We start from the raw sequence: 11,099 nt of genomic DNA on the forward strand, positions 1-11,099 counted from the left end.
GGAACTTCACTATTGTCTCATTTAAGAAATTGCCACAGCCATCCCAGTCTTCAGCAACCACCATTCTAATCAGTCACCAGCCAACAACATTGAGACAAGACCTTCTACCAGCAAAAGGATTACAACTTGCTGAAGTCTCAAATCATCATTAGCATTTTTAGCAATGAAATATTTTTTAATTACGTACATTGTTTTGTTAGACATAAGGCTGTTACACACTTAACAGCGTACAGTATAGTGTAAACATAACTTTTATATGCACTGGAAAACCAAAAATTTTGTATGACTCACTTTATTGCAGTGGTCTGAAAACAAATCCACAATATGTCTGAGCTATGCCTGTACATCCAAGTAATAACTTCTGATATAGGCAAATAATATATGTTTATATCTAAAATGGGTTTATATAATCCAATAAAAAATTCTAGAGAGTAAATGAGTAGCAAAAAGAAAATACTTTTCTATCACCAGCCATATACTCTCTCATTTCTCATGTCTCCAGTCAAATCCCTTCCCCTTCGGCCTTTAAGAAGGAAGAATTAGCCAGGCATGGTGATTCACACCTATAATCCCAGAACTTTGGGAGGCCAAGTCAGGAGGATGGCTTGATCCCAGGAGTTCGAGACCAACCCAGGAGTTCAAGAACAGCAAGGCAGGAGGATCACTTGAGCCCTCAACAACAGACCCCAACAGACAGGGTTTCTCTATGTTGCCCAAGTTGGTCTTGAACTTCTGGGTTCAAGTGATCCTTCTACCTTGGCCTCCCAAAGAGCTGGGATTACGGGCATGAGCCACTGTGCCTGGCCCACAAATGTTCTTAATGGTGTCTAGCATGGTGAATCCTTTCCAGAAGGTTTTCAATTTACTTTGCACAGATTCCTCAGAAGAATCACTATGTATGGCAGGAGTTTGAGGAACAGTGAGGCTCTGTCCTTATAAAAAAAATCAAAAAATTTGCTGGGCATGGTGGCACGTGCTGGTAGTCCCAGCTACTTGGGGTCTGAGGCATGAGGATCACTTGACCCTGGGGGGCAATGAGGCTGCACTAAGCTGTGATTGCACCACAACACCCCAGCCTGGGTGACAGAGTGAGAACTTGTCTCCAAAAAAAAGGGAAGAATTACCACCTGTATCCAACATTCTCTTACGAGCCTGGCAAAATCCACTCCATTTGTTCTGCCAGAAGAGGTCGATGGCTTTATTATTTTGCCCTAATGTTTTGTTGCCTCTTTAAATGAAAATACGAAAAGAGCTGCTTCTTTCTAAAAGCTTTACCAATCAATTACAACTTCACTATGAATTAACTGTTGGGTCCCACAAACACTTTTTGGTGGTAAAGAAAGGAAAGAAAAGGCACTGGGTCCATGAGGTTAGAGGATAAATTAACACTGAGGTATAAGCATTCCCTTTCCTCTGCAGCCTCACCAGCATCTATTGTCTTTTGACTTATAAATAACAGCCATTCTGACTAGTGTGAGATGCTATCTCACTGTGGTTTTGATTTGCATTTCTCTGATAACTAGTGATGCTGAGCATTTTTTATGTTTGTTGGCCACTTTTATGTCTTCTTTTGAGAAATGTCTGTTCATGTACTTTACTCAGTTTTTAATAGAGTTACTTGTTTTTTGCTTGTTGACTTAATTAAGTTCCCTATAGCTTCTGGATATTAGGCCTTTGTCAGATACACAGATTGCAAATATCTTCTCCCATTCTGTAGGTTGTCTGTCAGTGTGGAAAGTAGTACAGAGATTTCTCAAAGAACTTAAAATTGCTACCATTCGACCCAGCGATCCCATTGCTGTGTATATACCCAAAAGAAAATAAATCATTCTACCAAAAAGACACATGCATTCATGTTCATTGCTGTGCTATGCACAGTAGCAAGGACATGGAATCAATCTAGATGCCCATCAATGGTAGACTGGACAAGAAAATGTGGTATATATACACCATGGAATACTATGTAGCCATAAAAAAGAATGAATCCATGTCCTCTGCAGCAACATGGATGGAGCTGGAGTCCATAATCCTAAGAAAATTAACACAGGAACAGAAGACCAAATACCACATGTTCTCACTTATAAGTGGGAGCTAAATATAAAGCATATATGGACATAAATAAGGGAACAAGAGACACAGTGGACTACTAGAGGGTGGAAGGGGGGTAGGTTAAAAAACAGCCTATTAGGTACTATGCTCACTACCTAGGTGACGGGATCCATACTCCAAACCTCAGTGTCATGAAATATTTCCATGTAACTAATCTACATACATACTTCCTGTATCTAAAATCTGTTGAAAATTTTTTTTAAATATTGAGATAGGCTGGAATCTAGAGATGATGCCAGCTGGCACAAAAACTGGAGCCAGGGTAAACTTGTAATAATTAGAAAAAAAAACTTTTTTTCTGAGATATGATTGAAGAGGGTTAAAGGGAATGTGGTGTGGGAAATAGAAACAGGAAAGGAGGTTGGCTGTTTATGCTCACATCCATCAATCAAGATTTGATCCAATTTGATCAAAGAATGGTAACAAGTCTAAGCAGTTTGTTTCAGTTCAGTTAACTAGAAGTAATTAACCACTTCAAATAAAGCTACTCTCATAACACAACAGAATCCAAATAACTCTACTGCACAGCTTAATCAAAGTTCCACTTCACAACTAGATCCATGAAGACATGTCATTTAATAAGAAAGCATGATTCATAAGAATCAGATTCAGAGATGAACACTCTGGACAGTACAGTAGAAGAAACAAAGTGTCTTAGTCTATTTTGTGTTCCTATAAGAGAGTACCTGAGACTGGGTAATTTACAAACAATGTATGTTTTTGTGATTCACATTTCTGGATGCTGGGAAGTAAAAGAGCATGGTACTAGCATTTGCTCAGCATTTGGTGAGGACCTTCCTATTGCATCATCCCATGGCAGAAGGCAGAAGGGCAAGCAAGCATGGGCAATGGAAAGAGGAAATTGGGCTGAACTCATAATTTTGTGAGAAGCCTCCCACGACACCTAACCCACTCCCACAATAATGGCATTAATCCATTCATACATGCAGAGCCCTCATGGCCTAATCACCTCTAAAAGATCTCACCTGTTTGTTTTGTTTTTATTTTGAGTAGGGTCTCACTCTTATCACCTAGGCTGGAGTTCAGGGGCATGATCATTGCTCACTGCAGCCTCAAACTCCTGGGCTCAAGCAATCCTCCCCACCCAGCCTCTCAAGTAGTTGGGGCCACAGACGTGCAATGCCACACCTGGCTATTTTGCTTTGTTTTGTTTTTTATAGAGACAGGGTCTCACTATGTTGTCTAGGCTATTCTTGAACCCCTGGCCTCAAGTGATACTCCTGCCTCAGCCTCCCAAAGCCTGCGATTACAGGTGTGAGCCACCACATCCAGACAGATCCCACCTCTTCATACTGTCACAATGACAAATAAATTTCAACATGAGTTTTGGAGACAACACTCAAATCATAGCACTGTGGAAAACAAAATTTCTCCTTTGGTCATATTTTTTTATCCATCTTCAAAAATCAATTAAAAGCCTCATCCAGATTTAACACAAATGTAAAATGTATTTAATATCCTACTGACACCAAAGAAAAAAAGTAGACTCTTAAGAAAAGTTTCTAGATCTGTATTACACAAGAAAATTCAATGAGTTTTCAACTGGCATTGTGCCTCTGCCTGCCTGTATGGCTTACATAACCATGTCCTCACATGCATGAGAAAGAACTGGAAGATAGAAGAGTCTTCTTTGTAAATTCCTTTTTCAAATATAAAATGTTCTCCCATATCAACATATGATGAGTAATAAAAACTCACTGTATTTTAATTAACTAACATCATTCTGCAATATGTCCAAAACGGAAACTAAAGACACTCTAAAATGCATTAAGTGTTCAATATCTTCAGGTTCCATAGGTTGAAATTAGTCTTTTCTAACCTTTGTCTGGCATTATAGTCAGCTTCCATTTCTAGTGAAATACTCAGGAATAATGTTCTATCATAGGCTTCTGATAGAATTTTCCAAAATTACCTCAAAATTATTTCAGTATATAACTGAACTAATCAAATTGTTTACTGTCACCTGAAAGGTTAAGTTGCTACAGTCAGTAGAGGCACTAACAAATATTATATGCTTCTGCCTTAATGTCAGTGAAGACTTGCATCAGCCTTTGTCATCTGTAAGAAATCGAGTCACATAAGAAACTGTGCAATGGATGGACAGGTTGAGTAGTAGTCACTGGCTGGCTGCCCTAGTTCACTGCTACACATCACCCTCAGTGTTTTGAAAAGGGAGCTGAAAACCCTGCTCAGTGGAGAAAGAGGTCAATACCAAAATTCACCCTCCTTTCTCCTTACTCCCCATCATGCAGCTGGCACTGTTCACTCTGGCAGATACAGCTCCCTGAACATAATGGTGCAATCACCACTTCAAACATCATTACTATCTAAAATAGATAACCCACTTGCAACTTGACTATTTTTATAGATATAACATTTTCATGGAGCTTAACTGCTCTATTTGTGATTTATTCCATTTAACCAATGCAGTTTCCCTGAAAGTGAGTTTCTTATATCAGAGTCCCAATAACCACAATTGCCCAAATAGTTGTGAAAATTACAGTACTTCCTAGATGTCTGTTATCTCCTTGTATTCATCACCAAAATGACATGAGCTGAATCCTAAATCTGAAAAATTATAAGCTCTCTGGTTTTTATGTTTCTGGTGACCAGAAGATTGTTTTGCTCCACTTCTTATTGATCTACTTTTTCACATGGGGATCTTAAGAACTGTATTATTTATTTCTGACAAGAATTTACTAAATACACCTTATATAAAACTCAGCTTGCCTCTTCGAGGCATTAAGAAAATCAAATAAATTGAGGCATTAATAAAGGTTTATCACTGTATTAAAATACAAATAATTCTCTATCCTATACTCAGCAAAAAATTAATTAAATATACATTTTAAATGGAAATTAGTTTTGTTTAGAATAAAAGGTAGTTGTGCCAAAGGAAGAGAGTTTTTTTTTTAAGATTTTGCAGCTGTCTCATAAAAGATATGTTAAATAAACTGAAATTTCACATAAAATGTGGAGGAAGAAAAGGAGGGAGGCAACTCAATTTTAGTGCTCTGATGAGCTCAGATTTCTTTAAGGATGAAAGGGGGTAGTAAGAGGTATAACTGCAAGCAAACACAAAAAAAGAAATATATACTTGTCCAGGAAAAATGCTAATGTCTTTTTTAGCTAAGTTTGAAAAAGAGAAAAGAGGTGTAATAGTTCACTAATTTAACCTTCAGTTCTGGCAGAGTAAAAGGAAAACTGTGGGTAGTTTTAAACCACAAGATAATTTCCTATGATATCTAACAATGCCAAGAATCTAATTCTTCCCAACTTTTATTTTGCTTCTATTTTCCCTATTGAGAACCATTTTCAAATCAGAAGGGATAAACAAATAATTTCAGGAGATTACTGAAGGTCCAAACGAGACCATAAGGGACAGTAAGCTGCTTTAAATAAGTATGCATATCCAGACCCAGAAGTATTAGACGCAAGAGAGTAGAAGGAATTTTCGCCAATACTAGGAATTACCAATGGCTCACTGCCAGAAACAAGCCCTAATAAAGTAGACTGATTTTGATGGAATTTAAAGGATAGATCAAAGGAATGCCATACACTTAAATACAGTGTGAATTCAGAAAGGCGGTAGATAAAATACCTCACAATATTCTCACAGGAACAATGGAGAGAAATAGCTGATTGTCTATTACGTGGCTTCAATCCTGGTAGAAATACCATGAGTAAAGACTGCTACTTTTAAATTTATACTAAGTTGAAGAGAGGTGCTTTGGGGATATAGCACAGTGTGTTGAATTTAGGTTATAGAAAACATGCTTATTAAATCTCTGGATGATACAGAGGAGAGAAGTTAATATGCTAAAAGACAGACTCAAGAGTCAGAAAGAAGAAAAAAAAGAGTCAAAAAGATCTAGAGAAATTACAAATACAACCTAAAACAAATCAGATAAAATGGAACAGGAATAATTTAAGCTCAATCAACACTTTTAAAAGTACCAGAAAGGGGACCTGGCTTCACATTGAAAAAAAAAAATACCAGGAAATTTTAATTGACTATATGTTCAACATGAGCCAACACCATTACATGGCCCAGAAAATCTTGACCTGTAGGTAGGTCTTAGATCAATAATAAAGAGATAATAATTTCACTGTATCATGTTTTAATAGCTGCTATTTTATTTTAATTACATAATACATATTCATTACAGAACACTGAAAATAAAGCCCACCCACAATTCCACCACTCAAAGATGAATACTATCTTCATTTTGGCATCTTATCATTCCAGACTTCTTAAGCACATTATAAGTGTTCAAACAAACTTATTTTTTCTTGCAAAAATAAGATCATACTATAAATGCTTCTTGTAACCTGCTGTCCTTGGTTTTTTTATTCAGCCATAATGTTCTACTCTGGTCAAGGGACATCTACTGCATTTTGTTAATTTCTAGTCACCATATTTTAAGAGGGTCATTGCAAAATTTGAGAATATGTAAAGAAGGAAAGAGAGAGTAGTGAAAAGTATGAAAACTAAGTTCTTAACATCTATGCTGTCTTGCCATATAAAAGGTTAATAGAGATGATAGCTCTTTCATGAAAAATAAAGATTTATAAGAAAACAAAAATACATGCACCCAAAGAACTATCCTGGAAGATGAATTAGACTACTTTATATTGACCCATACAGCCAATCTACTACCAATTGCCGAAAGTCACAGGGAAGTGGATTTTAGCTCAATGAAAAGAAAAATTTTAAAATAATTACAGCTGTCAAAAATAGAATGAATCTAGTCACTGGAAGGTTTAACAGGGCTGGAATAACTAACAGGTAAGAAATGTTACAGAGAAAATTTCTGCACTAGGTGAGAAGTTGGAAGAAAGGTCCCTCCCTATTTGAAGATTCTATGATTGTTATGGGAAATTTACTCCCAGTCCAATATGAAGCAAATCTTTAGTCATTAAGGCCTTAAAGAATAGAGTTAAGTGCTTTAGAGGTGCATGAAAAATATTAACACTAACGATGAACACCTATATGCTAAATGTTTTGCATTCATTACTTTATACTTCATTTAATCCTAATAACAATCTTATATGATAGGTACTATTATTACTATTTCCACTCTGATAGAATAGTGAGGCTTAGAGAGGTTTTTTAATTTATTCAATGGCATTCTTACATTTGCTGAAAATTGCAGTGCCACCCAAAAGCATACCTGACTCCCCATTATATAGTAAGTGTTGAAAGGATAATTTCTTATTATCAGTAGATAACAAGTAATCAGAAGCATCTTCAGAAAAGTTCTTGTCTAGTGAACCCTCAAAGGGCAGTTGTGAGTTTTTTTAAATTAGAAAAAAATACCAAAATTTAAGGAATTTCAAATTATTCTTCATAGCAAAAAATGTTCAGACTGGACTGTCTAAATTGGCCACATACCTTTAAACTTTTGTGAATAAAACAGATTCAATGAATGAGACTTAAAATGTGGTAAAACAAATCTGAATCACAGATTTTCAAATCTTTGCCATTATTAATTAAGTGACATGGGCAAGTCCTTAATCTTATCTTTTTATTCCTTCATCTGTGAAATGAGAATGGACCTCCTAAGGCTGACACAAGAATTGAATGAGATAACACATGTAAGCACTTAGCATAGGGTTTGGCACCATTATTACACAACCCAGGTAATAAAGCAAGCGGAGAAAAAGTGCCAAACATATTCTACAGTTCCTTCTAAAACATTAAGAAATTTCAAAGTGTCATTATGTTTGACAGGGGGACACATTTTCCATTATGCTGCCAATAAATTTCTGATGACAATCATTTTTGAAATAAAGTGACAACTAAATATAATGTGCCTTCTTAGGAATGTCATTTTATGCAAATGGTCGCCCAAAGAATACAATTTCAACTCTCATTTTCTTCAGACACTGTTTATTCAGTATAAGGTGGATAAAAGCAAGTTTAAAGGTTATTGGTTTTGTTTGTGATTTTTACAACTTGGTTCGAAGTACTCTAATAAACACGTGTTGTTTACTTTTGTTTTCTATGTGCAATCTTTGTTGTAGAGCTACTACTGCTACCTTTGACAACATCAGCAAAAGAGAAAACCTCTCACTCAAGATATATACTGTGGGTCACTATTTTGATACTTTAGTGTTCACTAACATTAAACACTTGGTGTTTTATCCCTAAAACTTGACATCTATTCTTTAAAAAAAAAAAAAAAAAACACAGCTGAGAAAGGGGTATTTAAAGGATGTTTGCTTTTGAGTTTTGTCACAAAGAGTGTTTTTAAAATACGATTTATCACAATAAAATTAAGTGAAGTTCTCACTGTTCTCAAAGAATTCCTCACGTTTTCCCAAAGAAATTGTTTATTTTGAGAAAACCCTTTCAGCATACCAGTTTCTAGACACAATCATTTTTATAACTGATAGATCCACAGACAAACATTGTTATTTTACCTGTAACTTAAAACTGTAAAGAGATAAACTGCTTTCATATAAACTACATGTGACTACAGGCAATTATTAGAGCTGCAATCTGAAATATGCACACATTGTCTACCTGTGTTTGAAAGTGAAGATTATTTAACAAGGGAGTACACACAAGTCATCTCTATGACCTATTGAAAAAATGTCCCATAAATATTCATTCTTCTGACATGAACTATCATTCCAATACAATGTCACTGTTAACGAGTATATAGAATAACATATGGGGCTTTTTAAAATCCCATCAACTATTTTTCAACTCAATTTATTTCACTGTAATAGAAACTTTCCGTTTTCCCTTTTAGCTAGTCCTATAATTAATTGCACTGTCTGACCACCACAACCTATGAGAACTTGTGTAAAGAACGCAATGTCATCACCCAAAAGTTTCTATTAAGCACTTGTCAAGGGTAGCATGGAACAGTTTTTAAAAAACCAGGGAAATTACTTGGGCTTTTTAAAATTTTTACAACTATAGTTGGGTTATCCAAGAGATGTTTTAAGGCGAAGATATGAATGACAATTGATGACTCCAAAAATATCCAAGATAAATTGGATAGCCACGATTTTAGAAACTAAAGAGCTTCCCTTGAATTGTATCTAGTGAATACTCTCCAGGCTTCCTCCCTGCCAGTTGATTTCATTTGTCCATCAATACAACTTTTAATAGTTTCTCAAGTATGCAAATCAACCCCGCTATTTCCAAGGTACTGCTGAATGAAGACCTTGACATTTTTTTAAAATGTCATCTTAGAAAGATTCTCCAAGCAATACCAGTCTCACCTACAACATGTTCACGTTAAAAGGCCTCTACTGTACTCCATACACACTATCCCAATACCGACCTGGCATCCTTCATCCTGAGCTATAATAACCAAGTTTCACTCAGCTATGTCCAGGTAACTGAAAGTATTGCTGGGGCTGCCTAACCTGCCTCATCAAGTTTTATACACACCCTGTACTGAAGACATCTCACCAGAAAGACGGTTCACTCACTTCATTTTGCGGGATCATAACCCACGGCACAGCAAACGCCTTCTGCAAGAGAAGGTAGGAGCCACCAAAGGCTGTAGCTTTTGCAGGGTAATTGCATGCACGCAAGAGATTCTCTGCCAATTTCATTTAACTAGACAAAAAAGCCTGGGTCAAAGCTGCAAATATATAATAAACGTTGACGGAAAGCGGGCGGAACGTCGATTTTCTTCAAGCAACACTAGTACATGTACAAGTTCTGCACCGGGGCTCAGAGGAAAAGTAGCTTACTGACGCATTGATGGAAGGCTATTTTAAAATTACTCAAAGAATCTAAGGCATCAATCTGACTGGGAGGCTCATACCTCCTCTCCATACACGCAGTCTGTTTTCCTACCTAATTTAAGAATGAATCGCTGGCAGCCACCAGGTGCAATAACCGTGAGGAGGAGGACGTCTATCCATCACAATGCATAATGAGGTGTGCCAACCCCGGAGCTGGTGCCCGTCCTTACCTTAGCAGATTAGACAGGGGCAGGGGTCCGGATCCACCGCCCAGGATCCCTCCTTTCCTGCCAGACAGGAGTTTCTCCACCAGAGCCACATTTCCAGTGCGAGCAGCTTCCAGTAGCTCCTGGTCCTTCCCCATAGTCTCTCACCGACTCCCCCACAGAGTCCTTGCCCCCCTTGGGTCCTCCTCCCCACCCACCCCCACTCCCCAAAATCCAGGGCCCTCCTCGCCCCACCCTAAAATAATGCAAGAGCTTCAGCACGGAGAGCTCCCTGCAGCCCCAAGCAGGGAGCACCACTCTCTCCTCCTCTTCGGGGCGCAGCTTTTACAATGGGGATCAGACCATGTCTTGAAAGAGGGGCTGGCCGAGCTGGGAGCCGCGACGCGCCCCCACAGCCACTCCCCTGAATTCCCGAGGCCTCGTTCCCGCGGGTGGGGCGTGAGGGGGTGGGGACTCGGGGGTGCTTTTGAGGAGCGGGAGGAGGGTGGTGAGGACTAAGGTCGGAGGAGGAGGTGGCAGAGAGAGTCCTCGCCGGAGCGGGAGCGCAGGGAACACCCGCGGTGGCAGCAGCGGCCCGCGCGCCCTCGCGCCCGACCCGGGCTCGCCTCGGCTTCCTCGGCGGTTACGCGGGGGCGGCGTCCGCGGCGGGGAGGAGCGCCGCGGCGGCGGCGGCGGCGGCGGCTCGTGCGCCGTGGCCCGCGCCGAGGCAGGGCGGTGCGGGCGAGCCGCAGCGGGCGCGTGCCGAGGGCGGCGGCGGCGGCGAGGCCTGGCGTGCGGGGGGCGTGTGCGCGCGGGCAGGTGCGGCCCCTGGTGCGGCCCGAGTTGGGCGGCTGGCTGGCGGGGAGGGGCCGGGCCGGCTGAGGCGGGGCTTCGGCCCTGAGATTCTCTTCGTTTTCGTGGGCGGGGACCCTCCCTCCTCCACTCTCCTTGGAAGAGCGTTAACCGTGTGAGGACTGGAATTCCCCGGGCCGCGTCGGCTCCTCCTCGGCCCGGCGGGCCCCGGCGACACGCCTCGGGTCTGTCACGACG

The 11,099-nt window shown here is 39.7% G+C and overlaps 1 protein-coding gene across 5 annotated transcripts in view; it reads right to left on the minus strand.

Annotated features, from left to right (window-relative positions):
• The window catches only part of ANKS1B (ankyrin repeat and sterile alpha motif domain containing 1B), a 1,278,065-nt gene extending 1,267,794 nt beyond the window's left edge, over window positions 1-10,271 (minus strand). For all 5 annotated transcript variants that reach the window (XM_024256170.3, XM_024256168.3, XM_024256167.3 and 2 more), the window contains exon 1: window positions 10,074-10,271. In XM_024256170.3, coding sequence (XP_024111938.1) covers window positions 10,074-10,207 — 134 coding nt within the window. In that variant the 5' untranslated portion in view covers window positions 10,208-10,271. The remainder of the gene's footprint in view (window positions 1-10,073) is intronic.
• Between the last annotated feature and the right edge of the window lie 828 nt (window positions 10,272-11,099).

This window comes from Pongo abelii, chromosome 10 (genome assembly GCF_028885655.2).
Source record: "Pongo abelii isolate AG06213 chromosome 10, NHGRI_mPonAbe1-v2.0_pri, whole genome shotgun sequence".
NCBI classification, from domain to species: domain Eukaryota; kingdom Metazoa; phylum Chordata; class Mammalia; order Primates; family Hominidae; genus Pongo; species Pongo abelii.